Source organism: Mycteria americana, chromosome 1, assembly GCF_035582795.1.
Source record: "Mycteria americana isolate JAX WOST 10 ecotype Jacksonville Zoo and Gardens chromosome 1, USCA_MyAme_1.0, whole genome shotgun sequence".
In the NCBI taxonomy this organism is placed as follows: Eukaryota; Metazoa; Chordata; class Aves; order Ciconiiformes; family Ciconiidae; genus Mycteria; species Mycteria americana.
This window is the reverse complement of record NC_134365.1, coordinates 10559413-10581176: the sequence shown is the minus strand read 5'-3', so window position 1 is coordinate 10581176 and position 21764 is coordinate 10559413. Positions and strand designations below refer to the sequence as shown.

The 21764-nt window shown below is 38.6% G+C and overlaps 1 protein-coding gene across 1 annotated transcript in view; it reads right to left on the bottom strand.

Moving 5' to 3' along the window:
- Nucleotides 1–805: 805 nt before the first annotated feature.
- Nucleotides 806–21764, bottom strand: part of SEMA3E (semaphorin 3E) — a 145625-nt gene continuing 124666 nt past the window's right edge. The window contains exons 11-17 of the mRNA XM_075491521.1: nt 18894–19116; nt 16152–16243; nt 14925–14966; nt 11675–11841; nt 5553–5620; nt 3893–4032; nt 806–1258 (exon numbers count right to left, since the gene is read on the bottom strand). Of these exons, the coding sequence (XP_075347636.1) occupies nt 806–1258; nt 3893–4032; nt 5553–5620; nt 11675–11841; nt 14925–14966; nt 16152–16243; nt 18894–19116 (1185 nt within the window). The remainder of the gene's footprint in view (nt 1259–3892; nt 4033–5552; nt 5621–11674; nt 11842–14924; nt 14967–16151; nt 16244–18893; nt 19117–21764) is intronic.

Sequence of the window (21764 nt, the reverse complement as noted above, 5' to 3'; positions counted from 1 at the left end):
CTTTGTTTTGCCACAAGAGGGCACTCCCTTAATTCGTGTCATTACTAAGGCAATGTCCGTTGCTAGAGACGAGATAGACTCGTTTTCTATCTATCTAAACCGTTATTCCAACTTTTTATATAGATGAGTTGAAAAATTTCATTCTGTTTGTGTTCTCAGCATGCATTTGACTTACATCAAATTACTTGGCAATATTATTTAGCTGTGGGAGCACACTGCGCTTCATAAATGACTGATAAGACAAAAAAAATGGTGGGAAGTAAATAGGATTTCCCTTCATTATCTTTAGAAATAGCAGTACACTGTATTAATACAACTCATTGTTCTCAGTGATAAACTCAGGTCACAATCAAAAGGAAAGATCTTAAGACGTGCCGCTTTCAGAAGCATGAGAAATTTGTGAAATGAAGAAAAGATATGTGTTATATTTTTCATCCGCTTGTGAATGCTTAGCTATTTGAATTTGCTTAAATATGCCATCATATGCAACAATATACAGCGCAAGCATGGTCCACACAGGAAACTGATTCAAGCACTCAAAGTCTGAAGATTGTCACGACCTCCCTAATGCAAAACTCTGATTGCATTGACCTACTTAGAATCAGATAGTTAAGAAGATTTTGTTTAAATGCTTCTAAACAGTCATCATGAGTGAACAGTATAACTTACCATAACATTTTTGTTTTCAGTCCCGATATTTTATATATATAAACCTGTGTCATTTACCAAAACCAAGACTGATTTCTCCCTCTCACTTAAGTCCAAATAAAATTTCGTCCAGAAACAGTAGATGGATTTTTGTCCATCAAGAGTCAGCTATGTTCCTGGGCAACCGGTAATGCTCTGGCCTGATCCTTGCCTTCTTCTCCTGAGGGTTGGCGTATTTCCACTTGGATGGAGACATTTTCAGCTTTTTTCTCTTCTTATCTGTACACCACACTTTTTCACAGTATTCCTCCACCCTCTGGAAGTTGCTGTAACCTATTAGTTGAAGAAATTCCTTGTACCATGGCTTTGATGCCTGAGGTATACTGCTCTGCATTGGGCATGGCATTTTGTGAGGTATCTCCTCCTCATAGTCTTTATTGAACATTTCATCTACACGTTCTTCCTCGACTATTTCCAGGGTGATTTTCCTAACAGTGTGAACAATGCTGTGTTCCACTGTCTGACAAAAATAGGTCCCTGCATCCAGCCGATGCAGCTTCAGGAATAAAAGGCCAAGGTCCATTTTGATTATTCTATCATCTGTCTTCACCTAAAAAACAAATTGACACAGGCGTTTATTATTACATTAAATCAGTGCAATAACTTCTGAAATTTACTTTCATGAATATAATATTACATTTCGAGAGGAAGATTAGGGATCCACAATCCTCAGATTCACAGATTTTAAGTAATGAAAGTATTTACTTGAGGTAAAGAAGTTGAACTGTGGAAGGAAAGCAATCTAGAGAATCTGGCAAGCATGGTAGAACAGATAGTGGAGCAGACAGTTTCCTGTTTTCCCAGCATGGGTTAGTCACTTGTGGCTAAATCACAGAGGGAAATAAGGTTGAAACATGCAAACAGACTACTGGATGGAAAACAAATGGGCATTTGCCAGATGACCTACAATAATTGTCCCTGTGAATGCTCTTATACATTGACAAATGTTTTTGAGGCAACACTCACAGATATTTTTATATCTAACTGCAGGACCATTGCGATCTTAAAGCCTCAGTTCTGAGTTTGGTGTTTGAGTTCCCCCTACAGCTCCTGAGAGCTAAGTCATTAACTACGATGCATTCACAGATGCTAGCAAGCAGGGAACACTGAGCTGTCTAATCCAGCCATCAGAAGTGCCCAGGAGAATGGAATCTCCATCTTTCTATTTAACAATAAGATGCTGAATATAAAGCAAAAGAGAAGTAGTGGGTGATGAATGGATTGAGAGCAGCCTTGCAGAGAAGGACCTGGGGATACTGGTGAATGGGAAATTGGAAATTAGCCGGCAATGTGCACTTGCAGCCCAGAAAACTAACAGTATCCTGGGCTGCATCACAAGAAGCGTGGCCAGCAGGTCGAGGGAGGTGATTCTGCCCCGCTACTCTGCTCTGGTGAGACCCCACCTGCAGTGCTGCGTCCAGCTTTGGAGTCCCCAGCACAGGAAAGACATGGACCTGTTGGAGCAGGTCCAGAGGAGGGCCACAAAAATGATCAGAGGGATGGAACACCTCTCCTATGAAGAAAGGCTGAGGGAGTTGGGGCTGTTCAGCCTGGACAAGAGAAGGTTCCAGGGAGACCTTATTGCAGCCTTTCAATATATGAAGGGGGATAAGAAAGATGGAGAAAGACTTTTTACCAGGGCCTGTAGTGATAAGACAAGGGGTAATGGTTTTAAACTGAAAGAGGGTAGATTTAGATTGGACGTAAGGAAGAAATGTTTTACACTGAGGGTGGTAAGACACTGGCACAGGTTGCCCAAAGAAGTTGTGGATGCCCCACCATTGGAAGTGTTCAAGATCAGGTTGGACAGGGCTTTGAGCAACCTGGTCTAGTGAAAGATGTCCCTACCCATGGCAGGGGGGTTGGACTAGATGAGCTTTGAAAGTCCCTTCCAACCCAAACCATTCTGTGATTCTATGACTATATATTCTACTCCTCTCTGCTTGTAATTGTCTTTTTCTAATGACTATATAATTATTCATGAAAAATGGAATAACTTGCAAGGGGAAACATTAAAACAAATTCATCCTAGTAGTATAAAGACATACTGGAAGGTTAGAGTCTGTTCAAATTTACACTCCTGGTTCCAGTATCTGAGCTACTAGGTCTAATGGGATGTGCATATAGTAGAACAGCGTCCCCCCCTCACAGTTCACTACCTTCTGTGAAAGACCTGATTAATAGTTCTATTGTAAGAATGATTATGCATAGATAGAGATCTTCCAGCTAAATACATGAGGAAATACCAAGTGTGAAATTCCATGCAGAGATTTGGGACTTGGACAAAACTTCAGGCAAAAATGTGCCTGAAGAGGGCATTCCTCTTGCTTAATTTTAGACATTTAAAACAGACTGTGGCATCCTTGTTTATTTTTGTATTCAGTGATTTACTAGTCATTTTTTAGTTGACCAGACGAAGCTGTCTTGTTAAGCATGAGGTGATACCACTGGCTATAGCTGCAACACCATCTAGTCTGACTTCAAAGGCAGCCTACATCAACTAGCTGCCAGGTAGATCTCTTTATTATAAATGTCCGCATTTACTATCAGATGAGTCCTACTCAAGAAATCTGCAGATGTCTATGGCTAAGCTGGGGTCTCACGTTCACAGTAGAGACTAGCTGCTAGGCGGTAAGGGAACCACCCTTGTCCTTCGGTGGTCTGAGGCTTTTCTCCCTATGTCCTTCCACATACTAAGGGGGGGTAGCTACACTGATGTATATCAGAGAAGTATCGAGGAATAAATATAGTAACGCTTATGAAGCAATTTCATAATCAGGTAATATATGTAAAAGAGGCAGAAAATCCACCAACAGCCCTTTTCAGAAGGTTCTGTAATGTAATGGGTGAGGCAGCAAGAATGAATAGATGTTAAGCTAGACTAACATTGGGAATAATATGTACATATTTCACCTCTGCAATAACATACCAAGAGAAGTGTTGGATTCTGTTTCAAGATCTTAAATCAAGTTTCACTACATTTCTAACATCTGCATTCAAGATGCTGAATGCAAACACCAGATGAAATTCTCAAGTCTATTAATTCAAGAGAGCAGATGAACATTATGATTTTCCCTTACACCCATGTACATTTCAGCAACTGATGACAGGCCTTTCAGTGAAGATGTAATATTCCTAAGCACGGGCTCTTTTTGTTGAAAGGTTAGGCAATAAGAATATTTACCTCTTCCTTCTTAGCTTCATGTGCTCGCTGGACGAACCAGATTACTTTTGCTTGTAAGGTCCGAGGGGTGCACTCCAGAAGGGTGCTGTTGTACTCTATTCCATAAACAAGTCGCTCTTCAGTCTTCTCCAGGACTTCACCTGGGAGGAAAAGAAATGTTTTAAAAATATGTGTTACTGCCAATGCTTGTTACACTCCATATTCAGGGTATATTTTACTTTAATTCAGATCTAACCAGATAGTGACTGAAAAGTAGTGTCTGGTGAAGGTCTGGCTTGCTAAGTGAATTTTCCCGTCATCTCAGACTCTCACAGGATCCATAAGATAAATGGACCAAATTACGCCATGATTCAGCTAAGATAATACACAGAGAAACAGATCTCAGCCTTTCACACTGCTAATTGATTGTGCCTGGTTCTTATGAATAGTTCATCTATTTCATTTTCACTCACTGAAACAGGAGGATTCAATACATGCTTAAATATAATAAGTAATTATATATTTTTAGGGTCAAAATGAGAACACATAGTCTTTTGCAGAAAGAAACTCCTAAAAACTATAAATACCTCAACCAATATTATACATATCCATGTTATACACATGTAAAATGAATGTATATTTTCAGCCCAAGGGTGCTAATAAAAACAAGGTGAATGAAATTAATCAAACGTCAATTCTGCTTTCCCATCCAACAAAACATCTGGAGGAAGATAAATTAGATGTTACACTGGAGGAGACCAATTGCCTCATTAATGAAATAATCTTATTCCACAGTAGTGAGAAATATTCTTGAGACCAATCAGTTTTATGCTCTAAAAAATACAGGGTTTGATATCATTGTGATTTCTCTGTTGTATTTCAAACTTACTGTATAATTAATATTTCATATTGGAATATACTTTTCCAAAATCTACTATATCCTCCAATGGACTCCAATTTTAATGAAGCTTTCTCTGGAAAAATATCTATCTAATATTTAATATCTAAAATATCTTTCCTTTGACTATCTATCTAAAAGAACCTTTTATATTTGATTTTTTTCTTCTATAAATGTATTCAGTGTTATTTTGCAAAATATTGAGGATGTCCAGGCAACTGTTTTCTGTCTGTTTTGCCATTCCCAATACCAATGTTTCAAATTGTCACTTTCCAAGGTTTGGACAACAGCATTAGACACAGTAATCTACCTTTTTTTCGGGAAAAATCTTGATAATGACCATAAATACACATTTGTGTTCTGACATGTCATTTTCCGAGTCTGTGCTAGGAAGCTCCTTCAATTCCCACCTCTGGCTGAGTGTCCTGGCAGTATTTCATAGTAATTTCAGGATGCAGCTCTGTTGTTTCTTATCCCTGTCCTATCCTTCCACTTGCATTTCTGTTGGAAGTCCTTGAGCTGCATTAACCACATCCCTGGTCTGAATGACAGGGCTGCAGGACTACATAAACACTATGGGATGCACCTGACCTGCCATCGAAACAAAGTCATTCTTGGATCTGGATGACATGGGCTCATCCCCATGGCTCTTATAACTTATTATAGGAACATGCCAGTAAAAAAAACTCAGGTGAGATCATGGTCTGGCTCATACTCTTGGCAAAGTCTGTGCTCTCTGCTCCAGGCATTTGCTAGCAATTAGTAAACGTGTGAGTAGATTACCAATGAACTGCTGGCCAAAGCACTGCTGCGCTGCATTTCCGTGTCGAACATCTTGTCTGCGGAAACGTCTAGAGGGGAAAAAATTGAATTGTTTGAGATAACATGTTTAGCTTACAGATTTTTAGGTTTATGCTAAAGTGGCATTCATTAAAAACATAAGGAGCTAAATCTTGATTCCTAAAAATTTAGCATTGTTGTGAGAAATACTCATTTATGCATCGGTATTTTCTTTCTACTCAACCTATTGGGAATCACATGTCTGAAAAAAAGAAATACACTTCTCTGGGGAAGAGGCGCAACTACGTGTCCAGTTTATATATAACTACACTGATGTTATAAATACTAAAACAAGATCTTCTGAACCAACTGGGCAATGTTCAGTGCTAGGAAGAGTCAAAGGGACCTTTAGCCTGTCTTTGGGTTCTGTCTCTCTGGAAGCCAAGGAAGTTTTCCTTTTTTAGTTTAGAACAGTTTGCCATGTATGTGAATGGTAGTTCTTTTATCCTTCGCTCTCATGTTATTTTTTTCACTTGGGAATCTCAAAGCACAGAGCAAATACTTTATTTTATTACATCTGTGTAGCAGACAGTTGTTAAGCTAATTTTTCTCAATAGGGAAACAGACACATTCATGACTTGCCCATGCCTAGAAAGTGAGCTAGTGGCAGAACTGTGGTCACGACCTGGGAGCCCTGGCTGCAACTTGGAAATAATGCAATTGCTGTTGAGAGAAAAATTGTTGTGAGTTTTGGGCTTTGGGTTTTTCATATACATTTACAGAAAAATAATGAAAACCATAATTGTACAGTGCATTCCCAGAAGAATTGTGCTTTTATATGGCAATTTTTTTCTCTGACTGTCCTGATAAATAAAATTAAGATTGCTTACTAGGGAAATGAAAGAGCTTATTGGAATGTCATATCTTGCCAGATGTGGTATGTCCAACAACCTGAAATTTAGTTATACTAAGGATACCTTTCCTATATTTTCATAAAGAGTAATTCTACACAGTATTACCAATGCCATACATAACAGATTAACAGAAAGATGCAATGCAGCAAATCTTACACAGCAGATATGTGTACAGTATCTATCATCTATGACAGAAACAAGCAAAGCCAAGCAGTTTTGTTATTCTTTGCATTTACTATTTAAATAATATTTTTCTCCAGTGCTATGTGAACACAAAAGGCAGAATTTTTATTTGGCACAAATTGAATTTACTGAAACTATGTAGATTTACACCATTTAAAGATCTTGCCCATGGATGTTACTCATCGTATTTCTAAACTGGCAGTAGAGAGTGATTATTTTCTGAGTTCTGTCACGCGTATGGACTTTGATCCAGTGGTGCTGGTGGACCAAGAGGACAGCTTTAACCTTTAGTGATAGTCAGAGCAGAATCAATGTTTTGCCATTGTTGTTTCAGGGGAATCTGCAAATTCAGTGGGGACTGTGTTGGGCCTTTTAGGCAGAAGTATTAAAAATACATGCATATTATTAAACAAAAACTGAGATTCTGAGATAGCAACAGGGCTTTATCATGGCCTGGGAGTTCTCATTGTAATGCATAGATGCTGCAGCCGTGCTTACTGATAACTGCAAAGTGTCAGTGCTGAATAATGCTGCCACCAGCTTTGCATATCTGAGTATACAGATTATTCGGAAGAGACATTCTCTTGCACGAACATACATACATACTATAAACATTAGCCTTGAAAAAAACAAACAAGAAAACCCCGCTGCTGTCAGGCCCAGCAGCCCTATCTAGCAGGAACAGGACGGTTAGCAGGCATGTACTATTTACTCTTCAGTCCCTGAAGATCATTGCAGAGCTAAAAAAATCCTAGTCCTGTAAGATAGGATATTTCTGCAGTTGTTAGAACCATTCAAGGAAAATAAACATTTGTTTGATAGAATTTTACTGTTGTGAGTGTGAAGACTGGGTAAGATGCATTTACCAATGCCTTCACTTGCTATTTTTTTGAAGAGAAGGAAAAGACAGGGAGAGGTGCTCAAAGAGAAGGAGATGCTGGGAGATAAACTTATTTCACAAATACTGACATAAGCCTGGTATTTGTTATTTTTTCTTAGTAATAATTTCATTCAGAATTCCATGAATAATAGAGTACCAGACAATTTCTGAGATAAACTACTTTAAGGAACAATTTTCAGTGACTAGCAAATGTACTGAATATATCTGGAAGCGTCTTTTGCAATCTATAACTTCATGAGTTTAGATTTCAGTCTGTAACTCTGCGCTTTCAGGAGCTTGATAAAAATGATCTGCAAGAAAGCAATCCAGTCGTCATCATCATCATCACCATCATCCTCATGTTTCTTTATTATTTCCCAGGGATAGATGAGGCCAAGTCGAAAAGTCTCAGGGACAAAAGGCATCATTGCGATTTACATAAGTGAACCAGTAGACTGAGTTTGGGTTTGCCGAACTAAATGTTACAGCAGACGGACATTTGGGTTAGCACCGGGATTCAGCCTCAAGGTGAAGGCAGCCCCTGCCCCGCCCCGCCCCGCCCCGCCCCGCCCCGCCCCGCCCCGCCCCGCGGCCCCTTCCTGTGGCGCCCCCTGGCGGGAGGCTGCCGTCAGTGCAGCTCCACCTCCCCCCCCAGCCTGGGCACCCGCTGGCGGGCAGACGGCGAGGAGCGCCAGGAGCTTTGGGGGAAAAAACCCATAGATTTGGGAAAAAAAACCCCGTCTGTTCGGAGCTCCCTTGCTAACCATAAGAGATGAAGCATGTGTTTGTGTGTTTGCTGGTGGAGTGGGTGATGGAGAAGAGGCCAGAGAGGGAGAGAAGGCAGGAGGGCGACTGTCAGCTTCTTAAAATTAGCTAAAGCATCGCAGGTTACCAGACCTACCCTAACTGAAAGACATTTTAAAATGACTTCAGCCCTTTTTCAGCTTGGATGGTGAGCTGGCACAGCAAAGAATCTCACTTGTAGAATTTAGTGCTTGTTTAGATAAAAATGGAACCTGCTTAAATCAGATTGCAGAGGTAATAGTGAACTAAAGAATTTCTTTAAGTCCTGGACCTCTTCGCTTTCTCAAGCGCACTTCATGGAAATTGACTGCAATGTAATTCCCTTCTGGCATCTTAAGTATTTGCAGTATGCAGGAGCTGTACACCTGTAACTACCATGATATTGTAGTGAGCTGCACTGCCAGCATCAAGAAATGAGATTCTGGGCTCAGTTTTTATTTGTCCTTAATTAAATCCTATACCCAATTAATTATCCAGGCTATGCATTTACAAGGAATTATAATATAGGCTTTCACAATTCAACAAATTAGTACCAGCTGTTAAGCAGAGGGGGTTTTGTATTTATGCTGCAGTTCTCTCTATCCTGTACAAGCCCTAAGTTTACAGTTTTTCTGTTTCATGTTTCTCATGAAACATGTTTTGGAGGCATTCGGATCTAAAGCAGAAAGCATTTGAATCAAAGTGGGGAGGATACATTGTACATCCCTGCTTCAGTTCAACTCTTCACCAGTAGGACTGGAATTAAAAAGAGAGCTCTTAGTAGTGCTCTTACTGCACTAGCAGGGCTGCTCTTGCAAGTCAAAAGACCGCCTAAATATACTGTATGAGGGCCACATTTGAGAAGATAGTGGTGGTATTAAAGCCAGCTCAAGTGTGCTGTAATGTAAGGCACAGCTCTGTAAGTCCTGATGAAATGAGGGCTGCCAGGAGCAGGGGGGAACAAGTGCTATCCAATGCCCCTCGTACTCACATTACTTGTACTACCCTGTACAGCTTGGGCAGAAACCTGGAGCCCTGAGACAATGCCAAATCAAGACGTATATGCTCTGGGATGTAGCGTTAATTGTATCGGGAGCCCAGGGCAGCCATGGCAAGGTTATTGACTGCTCAGGGTCACTTGGTATCAGAAAACTCCATGTTTTCTACTGAGACCTGCCTTTTCCAGCAGTGCTCTCCACCTGGTACCCAGTGGGAGGCACCTTAAAACAGCTTCCATACACATATCCTGAGTAGCTCTCCCTGCCTCTCCATGTACCACACAGTTAGTGTAAGATCATAAGTTTAAAATGCTCTGAGCTTCAGCTATGAGCCAAAGTGAACAAAGCAAATGCCATCTGTCCGTCTCAACATTATTAGTTGTTGCTGGCTGTTCCCCAAACTCTTATATGTAAAACAAGTTTTGCAGACTTCAAGAACATTCAATTGAGTGCAAATCCCTTCTCCACTGCTGCAGTGCTTATCTTAAGAGAAGGAGGGTGATAACAGCAGTATTTTCTTCTTTTAGAGACTGACCTGCTGAATGTTGGGGAGGTAAGGCACAGGAAGGTGCCTGGGGTGCTGCCCATATCACTCAACTCTGGATAAATGTGTGTGTCAGGGGACTTAAGGGCTGCTACTCTGGAAATTGTCTTAGGTGAGAAATATGCTAAAAATGTACAACAGAGTTCAGGACCAAGTGAGTTTCTCTTATCTTTTCTTAGACAATAAGTAGCCTGCAGAACAACGTAAATGCTGATACAGTCCTAGCATGCTGCTGGGAAATTTTTTAACCCCCCACCTTCCCAAATGACTTTTACATCATTAGATGAGTAACGCATATGCTTTATAATTACGGTAATCCAATTTCTACTTATACTGTAGGAAATTAATCTCCCTGGCCCACTATATAGCTGCTCATCTTTCTTAATCTGGGGCCTGAAAATTTTAGCCAGACTCTTTTCACATTGAGCAGACAACCAGAGCCCACTTCCTCCCTTAGGTCTGTTTTCAAGAGGCATGAGAAGACTGTGCAATCCTGCTTGTAACAGTGGTGTAGATTTCTTACTTGGTTTAACCTATGCCTTCATGCAATAAGTCCAAGAGATTCTTAATTATGTTGAATCATTGGCTGTATTTCTCACTTTTACATTTTAATGTGCCCTGCCCAAAAAGTCGGGTTACCCAATGCTTTCTCTGTTTATTATCTTTTAGATAAATCCAGAGAAAAGTCTATTGTGCCTGACCATGGTCAGCAGTGCACTTGTTTGAGTGTATCCAGGTTCATGGAAATATAAGGTGTGCAGGACAAAAAAAAAAAAAACCAAACAACACACAAAAATCCTTCCTGTTTTTCTTTAAGAAACAGTAATGTTTGGGATACTGTGACTTGGTTTTGACTGAACAATCTCCACTCGTTTTCAAAACTGTCTCCAGAAGTTACTCAATTAATTCTAATCCTTGCAGTCCATGTAGGTCTAATATATATAAGCATATATTTCCAGAAACAGTCAATGTAAAAAAGCCACAGAAAGGATTGAATTATACACTACCAAAGTTTTGCTGACTAAGGCTAGAAATTACTCTCTCTATTGGCAAAGCTGACGCAAAGTCTTGTGAAAAGGTCTGGATTAAAATATGCATGTTCTAGATGCTTGATCAAGTAGCTGTATAGCTGAGTTGGAGAACCTGGGTTTGAGAGGGAAGGGAAGAGGACAGGTATATGGGAAATTAGTGCACAAAAGAGTAAAGGTCAAGAGCCATGAATAAGTGAATGGTGATAGAGAGGAGAAGTCCCCCCAAGGGAAGAATTAAGCACCCAAATTAGGTTCGTGCTTTGAAATGACCTCTAGAGTAACTTGTCTTTATAAATTCACTGAAGAAAGCCTAAGCCTAACCTTAGCTTTTGCAGATAGTCTGGTTTCATTTTGGCTGGTGAACGTATTTGACTATTAATACAGATTCTTCTTTGCTTTTTTTTGAAATTCTGTTGTATATGTCATTGTAGTGTGATATATTTGCTGTATAATACTACCAAAATAGGTCTCTGATGTTGTAAAGAATCTTTCCTCTGCACACCAAAAGATGTATAAGGAAATTGAGGTTTGTTTAAAACTTACTGCAAATAATTACTAAGTGACTTTACTTCACTCATAAAAATATTCCTGGTACTGCAGCTTATGCCATCTTGTTAATTTGGGTCCTTTGCAATCCCCTAAGGTTGCGCTAATAAATTAGCAGCTAACATATCTTCTTACTGCTCAGTTATTTTTATGAAGGGGAGATACAATGTACTTTGTATTGCAGTAGGAACTCTGTAGTAGCAGCTATTTTGCAAAAAGGGTATCACAGAAAGCAGCAGTTCTCACCTCTTTGCCTGCATTCCTGTGGGATAGTATCGGGAGCAGGAGATCCCATCCCAAGCGCAGTATGGATCTCGAGCGAGGCAGCAGTCCGCACAGGCGGTGCCGTACATGTCACACTGGTGGAACTTCACTTGCGCTATGACTGACTCCGATCCAACGTAGAGCTGTTGCTGGAAACAAATACACCATGTATGATTAAATTCCTAGAACTTCCACTAAAACTTCTGTTACCAATGGAGTTATTAAAAAATGTAAGCTTTAGCATTGATTGCCAGTTGTGCATCCAGCCTGTGCCCTGAGGGAGGCAGAGTTACTCTGTAGGAAAATATCTGATTACAGACTAAACTGTCCTGCATGAGGACAGAGGAGAGAAAGAAGGTAAAACGAACAAGTTTATTTTGGCATTTCCTCGCTTCTGAAGTTTCAGCTTTGTAAGCTTTGTGTTTGAATAGGCAGGGTTTTAAGTTTCTTTTTCTTCCTCAAGATAGTTTCCAATACCTCCCTCTTTACACTTCTCTGTCACCTAACTGATCTGCAAAAAAAAAAACTTGACATGAAAGACTTTAAGCAAAGAAGTTCAAATTTAAAAAAGTTATAAGCAACTTCAATCTTAAAATGGGAGTTATCAAGTAAATTTAGCTCTTGATGTGGCTACTTACAATATAGTCACATATACACATGCACAGTAGTACTATGATTTGTACTATCCCTCAGTGCATAGGAGATAGAATTTTTTTCCTGGCACTGTGCAGTCTTTCCTTACAAATTAACTGGTCACAATCTCCTTCTTTAATATTTATTTGTAGGGGTTTTGGTTTCTTTCAGCATTAGTGCTAAGACTGTTTGAATCTTGTGAGTTCACATACATGTCCTTTTCAAATCAAGTGCAAGATGATCAGTCTGATTCATGAGTTGCTGGCATAATAAATTCAGAAGAGAATAGATTGAATTTACAGGGATTTGAGAAAAAATCTTGTTGCTGGTGAATATAAATGGAGTGAACACAGAAATATGCAGTGTGCACTGTAATAGGAACTGCTTATGCATGGCTCACTTCCATGGTTTTAGCAGTCAGAAAAAGGATTCCTAATGAACACTTAAGTTGTGCTTATCCTAATGGACAAATTTAGTCCGTAATTCCCACCCTTAGACCAAGCTTTCAAAATCTGATACTTTACAACTCTTAAAGCTGGAAAATACAGGCAGCTCATTTAGTCTGCCTTGCCTATCACAAAACATGAAATTTAAAACTAGGAGAGGCTGGTAACAGTAATGCTTAGAAGACTTTTTCAGCTGAGGTAAACCAGGTGATAGTAGCAGGAACTCAATCTGCCAACTGGAATGAAGAAGAAACCTAGGATCCTTGTTTGAGGGGAATTCTTTCTTATCTGCAAAGGCTGCAGTGTGATTGTCCCAGAAGACATGAACAACACTCAATGAGACATATGAGATGGGATTTTCTCTTTCATCTTTTAGCAGGGGTAAAGACTACTCTAAGTCTTGGTTCATCAGAGGAGGGCAAAAAGTATCCGATACCTAAAACTGAACATCAAAGAATAACGTTTCTTCCCAGCCTTTGCAGATAACTAGCTCAGCCCTGAAACACGGTATTTTATTGCACTGCTGACTTAGTGAAGACTGGTTAGTGTTATAAGGATATGGAAACAAAGCTAGCAAGGAGGTCTCCACAGGTTCACAAACTCCAAGGTCAAAAGAGACCAGCCAAAATGCTCGAGCAGATAAACTACGTAACTTTTTTCACATAAACTCAACTAAGTTATACTTCTGCTTACAGATCTCATTTTAAAGACAAAATTACTTGGTGCCAAACTTGTGCCTAACATGTATTGCAACATTTAATTGTCCTCAGTACCAGAAAACTGCATCCAATTTTTAAGTTTACCTACATTCAACAAGCTGAACTTGGTTATTTAATCTTGATATTAAATCTTCATATATAATCTTGCCATCAATGTTCGAGAATCCCTATACACATACACTAGGAAGTCACTTTGCTAGGTAAAATTTTATATCTGTCTATCCTTTCTCTCTCAGTCTTTTCTCTGATATTTTGAAAAACTGAAGCTACTTTTACTTCTCACAAGAAGGTTTATTCTTCAACTGCTAGATTGCTTTGGCAGCTTTTTTACAATTTTCTAGATACTTCTTGAATTAGTAGAGTTAGCAGCCCTCTTGGGAGCTGGATGTAGTGGAGGAAGACTACTTCACTTTTATACAGTATCTCCTTTTTACTCTTCCAACGTAACTGTTTTACCACGACATTTCACTAAGAGCTAAAGGTAAGGCAAATATCTGAAATGGCACCAAAGTCTTTCTCCAAATAATTACTTAGGTGCAGTGCTAGACAATCCAGAGCTGCTTTTCACATGGAAAAAAATTAGATTGATCCAGGAAATAATTCAGAAATCTTACACCTAAGATCCTCCTCTGAATCACCATCAGAGGAGTTTGTCTTTCTACATTACCTACAGAAAGAATGCAAGTTGACTGGGCACCAAGACTAAAATGATCTTTTGGGGCACACTCACACCTCCTAGTAATGCAATTTTCATTCTTTGTTACTTGTGTTTCAATATGTTTATGTGCACCTACATCGCATCAGATGTCTAACATCTATTAAGATATAACTATCCTGGGATGTTTATAATGGATCCATCCTGAGATGATATGATGATATGGTACAGATATCTATGATATGGTACAGATGAGAATCTACCTACAAGAGTAATAAATTGGGTGTATATATAAGCAGAAACTAGCAGAAACTCAAAAGGGAGTCAGATCCAAACGGCCCTGCCTTTCATGGACATCTGAATATGTGAGAGAGCCAGCAAGGCCGTTTTTGCACTGATATCCCCATGGGGCTGAAGTCTGTCTGCATTTATCAGCGAGGAACTTTTCTGTGAGTTGCCATATCCACCAAGCTAATCCCTACTGTGATTACTATGCCAGTAACTCATGAAACAGATTGGTTTTTACTTCCTTTGATATGAATGGTAGTGTGAACTAAGGAGTTTTAACATTAGAATTGAAAAACATAAAAACTTCATAAAGGAACAGAGAATATAACCATAAGTTTATATTACAAAAGGATTACATGTATCAGACCAGATCTCATTATAGATGATGTACATCCGTCTATCTATCTATGTATCTATCTATCTCTACACAGTTGATAGCTTTGTTATGTTTGAGTGACAATCTTCACATTTCAAACTTGTCAAATACTTACCCTTTTTGAAGAGAGTTCCATAGAAATAATAGGAACCGGCACCTAAAAAATAGGAAATATTTCCTTGCTTAGAAAAAAGAATATCCTTCTGCTATGACAATAAATTAGGTAAAATGGTATTGATGTTTACTTATTATATTCAGCTTTGCTAGATACTTTGACTTTCTTTAAGTTCTGATGCTACAGAAAGATGTGAGGAAATTGTGACTTTCAGAAGTATTGCCTTAAAAGAGTTCATTTAAAAACAACCAGCCAACACTTAATTCAGGATTATCGGAGCCACAGGAACACTACAATTTCCCTGTCAAACATGACATTAGCTCTTGCCACCACTGAATCTCTTTTGTCCTACTTGAGAGTGATAAGTGGAGTGTTCTTTATAACAAAACATTCATTGAAGATAAGATAAAAATAGCAGGAATTCCTTCTTTTACCATTGTCCTCTCTGCCCTCTGCTCAGATTTCCTGCAGCAATGACAAGACATAGCCCCTGAAAACCAGCTCAAGAGGGGCAATTTCTGTGATTTTCCCCCCAGGCAACAAGTCAATAGTTACACTGCCTAAATGCAGGTACCAGATTTAAATATCTAATTTTGGATCTTACATTTTCCCTATAGTTGCAAGTGGGTTAACCTCCTACTTTATGTGGCTAATATGACATAATGTGAATACTCACTAAGAGAATTTCATTATATTAATTTTGCCACATACCAAATACTGAGCTTTAGTCATGGGTTATCCTTAAACAGAATGGAGTTTTGCCTCACTAGGACTCAGGTTTGCACACTGTAAAGACAGATTAACTGATTCACTCTTTCTGAGGAATGGGCTTTTTTTATCTGGACCTCATTTAAGCTTCCAAGATTGTAGTAGGCACATTTTTGTGTATACAGTTATACTCTTTTAAATACTTAATTGGATATGAGGGAAAATTAAATAAAATACACTAAGTTTCTAATTAAAAGTCACACTACAACCTCCAAGCATGCAAACAGAAAGACAGTAGTCCTGGTTTGCTGTAATATGCTTCAGTACTTGGGCTATAACTCCACCTCAGAAAAAAACTTCAGTTGAAAATGAAGATTTCCTGTCATAAAATAGCTAGATCATTAGAAAATTTCTTGCACACAATTATTATATATTTGTCTATGCTCAGATTTTTTAGACATTTTGATTCTGCAGAACATTCAAGACTTGTAGGTATGCTTCATATACAGCACAGTTCACCTTAAATACTTGCAGCTCTTCAAGAATCACTTCTTCCATTGATTCTGTCTCTTGATTGTAAATTGTAATGACTTTCAGCACAATTCCATTATCTGGGAATAAATTTAAAAAGAAAAATACAAAACAAAATTAAATGTTATAATTGGTAGAAACATTTATATGGCCTTCAAATACATTAAATGACTTCTTCAAACAGATAATAGATAGAAATTTTAAATATATACAGATAGTTGCATATTGCTGTTATTGATGAGGATTCTTACTCTTAGAAAATAAACACATACGACAATTTGTCCCTGGCAAATAAGAGTCAACCGAGACATCCCTGAGCTGTATGATGAATTGACTTGTATTTTTCAAACTCTGGGTCATAACCCTTTGGTGAGCTGCAAAAGGATCAAAGAGGGTGACCATATTTCAGAAAAAGAAATGAGAGTAGGCAGGAGCTGAGTCCATCAAAGCAACGGAGTGTAAAGTAGCTTTAATTATAGGATCTGAGTGTTTACACTAGTTAGGAAGCTACTAACTATCCTTCATTGCTGGCAGCAGCTCCGTTCCTCCAGGCAAGACTACAAAAACTTTCAGGGGTTCATTGTCTGCAGCCCTTGCCCTCCTCTAGGGAAACACTGAGCTGCTGTTGAGCTGAAGGTGTTAACCAAAGAAAGATGAACCAAAAAAAAATGCTGCACATTCAAAAAGTCTAAGGCACATTGTAGTTTAAATTTTTCAGCCTCTCTGTCACTACAACTCTTGCAGGAAATTGAAACACACAAATAGCATCTGGTGTTCCACCACTTCAGCTTTGTCTTCGTGACTATTATTAGAATAGTCTTGCTTTCCTTAATCTGAAAATCTGTCATCAACAATGGCAAATATCACTTCCTTTCTTCTGTTACTTTCAGTCACCTTTGATTTACAGGGGAAATATTAAGCAGACAAGCACTGGGAAAGATGTTCAGCAAAAGATCAAAGGGGCAAACATAAAGAGGAACGATTAAACTGGGGTCCTACACCACTTCTCAAAGACAATATGTAATCAAAGGCATCCATTTTGTGACGGAAGAGTAAAAAGAAATTGCGTTCTGAGTTCTGATTTTCATAAGTCCCTCTTTGAATCCTGCTGACAGACAAGTGAAAGTTAGCCCTGATGTTCAGACTTCATCTTTGATGAACCTTTCTAACCTGCACTGCTACCCTAGGGAAACTTCTGCTCAGCTGTAAGACCCTGTTTACTTTTGTTACACAGCAGGTGTTGAACTCCGATAAAAAACGATTAACCCTTTCTAACATTATACGGCCAAGAGAAGCAGTGAGTTTTTTGATGGGAGCTTTGCCAGAGCAGAGAATGCAGGGTTCATTTTATAGTTTCTAAAGCCCAAATTCCTATGCTGGAATTTCTTGTCACCTGAGATTAGACATCTTAGACTAAGCAGCTGTTGGGTGCCAGTCCAGCACAGCTCTAAAGCAGACACTTAAGTCCCCTTGGATTCAACTTTGCTGAACAGAGGACTCATGTACAAGAGTATTTGATACAATATCTCAATCACAAATGCAAGTGGAAAATATGAAAAAACTAGGCACCATTATAAAATCTGCTCTACAGAAATAAGTGACACATGGCACAATGTTTTATAGACCACACTAAGTCCAATACCGAGACCGTACTGAGGCCATTTTAAACCTTAGAAAACAGCACTAATATAAATAAGCCTTTGCTATTCTACAAACACGCTTCTTTTGAATGTTCTCAAGACTGAAATGTGCTTATCAGAGGAATTTCATTAGTAAAAAATAATTCACTGTAACTGCTTTCCTAGACAAAATGGTCAAAATGATTTGTGATACCACTCCTGTTGTATTGATAAAGTGTGAATGTATGAATCCTTGGATTTTTTCCAGACAGATTAGATGTGACTAAAGTCTTGCCTAGTTCCAGGCTTTCCTCTTATTTTCTTAAGTTTTCTTATTTTTCAAATATCATTAGAAAGTGTTTTTTTCTCTGGTTGCTTAGAGTTAGGGCAGGTCTATGATATATTTTACCTTAATCATATTTGTTTGGTAGATGTTTAAAAATCGGCTTTAAACAAGCTCTCTGTATCTTACGAAAATGGCACAAAAGAAAGACAAGAAAACTTGGCAGAAAAATTCTAACAGTTTCTTTTTAAGAAATTTGGGCATTTCCTCCTTCCTTCCTTGAGCTGTGTTGTAACCCAAATCTGGAAGCTGGCAGTTTCTTTTTAATGGCATCAGCTAGACTTGCGTTCTCCAGAATTGGGGAAAATAAACTGTGGAAAAAGCAGTAACTTGAACTGATATTTTTGAAAATCGTATCACCTTTGTTTCTCTCAGGTCTCTAGGTTTCAGCTCAGAACTATGATCAGATATATGACTGTGTTCTGAAGTTTTCAAAATAAGGCCAGTTGTTCAGGAATTTAATTTAAGGTTCTTGTTTGGAAAGAAAAAAAAAAATGGAATCCTATACTTAAGTTTCTCTTCCTAGTCTTTAAATGTTTCCCTACCATTATTTTTCTATATAATGTTATCAGCACAGGGAAGCACATGCCTGGAATGACTAACCTCCTCTGTAAGGTGAAAACTGGCACAGTCATGCAAAGAATTGTTGTTAAAAAGGAATGTTGTATTGATTTTTTACTTTTGGACTATACACAACTTAATTTCATTCATCTTGGAGGTAAAAAACCCCTACTAAATCAATTGTCTTCCTTGCTTTCTTAAATTTACCTGTGCCAATGAACAAGACATCATATTGGCCATCTTCAGCTTCCACTCTGTCCACTGCTATTTGTTTAAGATTGTACTTTCCGTCTGTCTTAACTAGTATTGGTCTTTTATGAACAGGCTTGATGGGATGATACATCAGTGGATGACTCCTGGCAAAATGGACAGCTTCATCAGGATAGTCTTTAGTGGTAGTGTACAGACCACCATTCACCTTGCTGGCACACTGCAAAAACATAAAACATAGATTAACCTGAAGGTTTGCCAAATAAATTGTCACAGACAGGTCTTGTTTTCAGGGGTAATGACAAGTCTACAGAAAACCTGGCATGAAAACAGGCACAGAAGACCACAGTAGGAATTGGGACAGTGAAGTTTGTGCTTTATGCACGTGTGGATTATTAATCATGAGAAGCCAAGAAAGGGAATGCTGAACAGAGCCTTGGCATTGTCATGCTTAGAAAGAGGGAGCTCCTTCTTCTCTGTCATACTAACAGTAGAATAAATAATGACCCTTTTAGATTTTGACAAAAACCATAGTGCTTATGTCTTCCCCAAATTCATATTGAAGATGTAATCAAAATGGCCATTGACAGAGTTGGGAGAAAGGGGTTTCCTATCCCAGTAGAGACACAGCCATGTAAAGTCAGCAGAATACTAATGCTTGAAATCAATCTCTAGTCTTATTACTTTTGATTGCAAAATGTATTACCATAAGAAACTAAGCACACTTAAAAATGATGCCAGCAGCAACAATAGTTCTTGATCTCAGGCATTCTAACAGTATTACATTTGATTCTAATTCCTAACTCACAATGACAGTATTATATATCACAGTTTAGCTTGAAATACCAATGTTTGTATTGATCAATCTACTGTTTTGCAAAGCAAATAGACTTTATGTCAATGGCTGATTAAAAGAGGCTTGCTCCTTCGGTCAAATATACAATTAGGGATAATTTAATGCATTAAACAGAAAAGTTAATTTTAGGATGCTTTGGGAAGGATATAGTGTTCCCTAACTGAGCATAGATTCTACATTTCCAATTTGCTTCATGATGTCTAATTGAAACCATTTATGATCAAGCTGGAAATATCTCAGTAACCATTTACTTTCTTCAAATATTCATAAGACAGTGTGGTTTTAAGAAGCATTTCAAGCAAAGCCACAGTAGCAGCCTTTCTCTATTTAAATTGGATTTTTCAATCAATAAAATGAAATAAAATACTCTTTATGTTTACTGGAAACAGTAATTTTAAACTTGTGGTCAACTGTAATTGACAATAACAAACTCCTGCACTTGTCAAGTGGGGCAATGTTTGTTTCCACTTTTTGGGCTTAGCTACAGGAAAGTATTTGTTCAGTGTTGACTTTAAAGTAATTGTCTAATCAACCTAGTGATGGAATTTCACCGGCTGTTTGCAATAGAGGCAGAGCTGGAGCATGAAGACAGGCTAAACCTCTGCTTTCCATGCACTGCACAGCGTATCAAGTGAACAGGCATTGCCAGGTTCCCTTTGCAAAGTTCTAACCCTGGATAGATTTAATAAAAATAATCCTTCACAGGCTTTTCATTTTTAATTAAATAAAATCAAGTAGTCTGGAAAGGAAACAGAGGATGCAGCCATCTCTGAAGTCTATCAACACCATTTTTGAGGTAACTGATGTCATTCCCAGAAGCATCACAGTCTAAATGCACTAAAAGAATCAGCAAAACAGGAACAGAGATTATGGCAGAAGCAGTGCTTCAAGCAGACTTCAGAGAGCAGCGCATTGCAGACTCTTAACAGTGGTTTTCTGTTTATTTAGCTTTAAACTCTACTCTTTCCTTATAGACACCATATTTACCCATTCAATAGCTAAGATCAAAGAGTGCTGACTCTCAGAGATGCCTAATAGTAAGTTATTTTTGGCCTCTTGTCACTGTCACTCCCGTAATGGGAAAGGTAGTGGGATTCAGCTTACCAATATGCTGACCTTTTCTTTGGAGTGTGAAACCTAACACTGTGGGCTACAGCCCGAAACATGCTTTCTCTTCATGCTACTGGAAAAGTGTTGAAAAGACATCTAAACTGTGCCCTAAATGAGCAGCCAAAAATGAATCAATTAATCCTCTGTTAGCTACAGAGCCAGCTACTTCGGCCTCTGATGTGCTCTGCAACATATAGAGACAAACATGGTTAAATTGATTAACACCCAGGAAAGACCTGGTTCCTCAACTAACTTGTTCCATGACATTGGGATGATTACTTGCGCTCTACTTTTATACCTGTTTCAGCTCCTATGCCTTGCCTGTTGGGGAGGCTACAATCCAGTCTGACCCAAACGTAGCCATTCAGAGCCAAGGGAAAGAAGCATCGAAAGCGAGTGGAACTTAGGGCAGCCTTTCTGTAAATCATTGTCAACTTCACTGAAGTGCTGGCTCAGCGTTCTCTCCTTCTTGCCAAAACCCCACCATTTAAACTTCAGTGCTAGGAGATATCAGTGTAATGACTGTAGTCATTTATACTGAATTCCTGCCTGTGTTTAATGCTAGTCCAAATAACATATGTGAGGTGTTCTACTGCCTGGAAAAAAAAATGAATACCACTTAAAGAACTTGGACCATACCATCTTTGTAAAATATACAGCCATTCTGCAATCCATGCATGGTACTGTCTCATTATGTGGTAAAACTGCAAAACCTGTAAATTTGCTGTACAAAATGTCAAATAGGAAACCAATAATTCCTTTGAATTCAACCATTTTGCTGAAAATGAGATAATTTACTTATCTGATTTTCTATCCTCACTCAATACTAATGACTTTGATCTACATCAAACAAACAAAAAACCATTTGGTATTGATGTCAGCACTGCTACAGTGCTAACTTA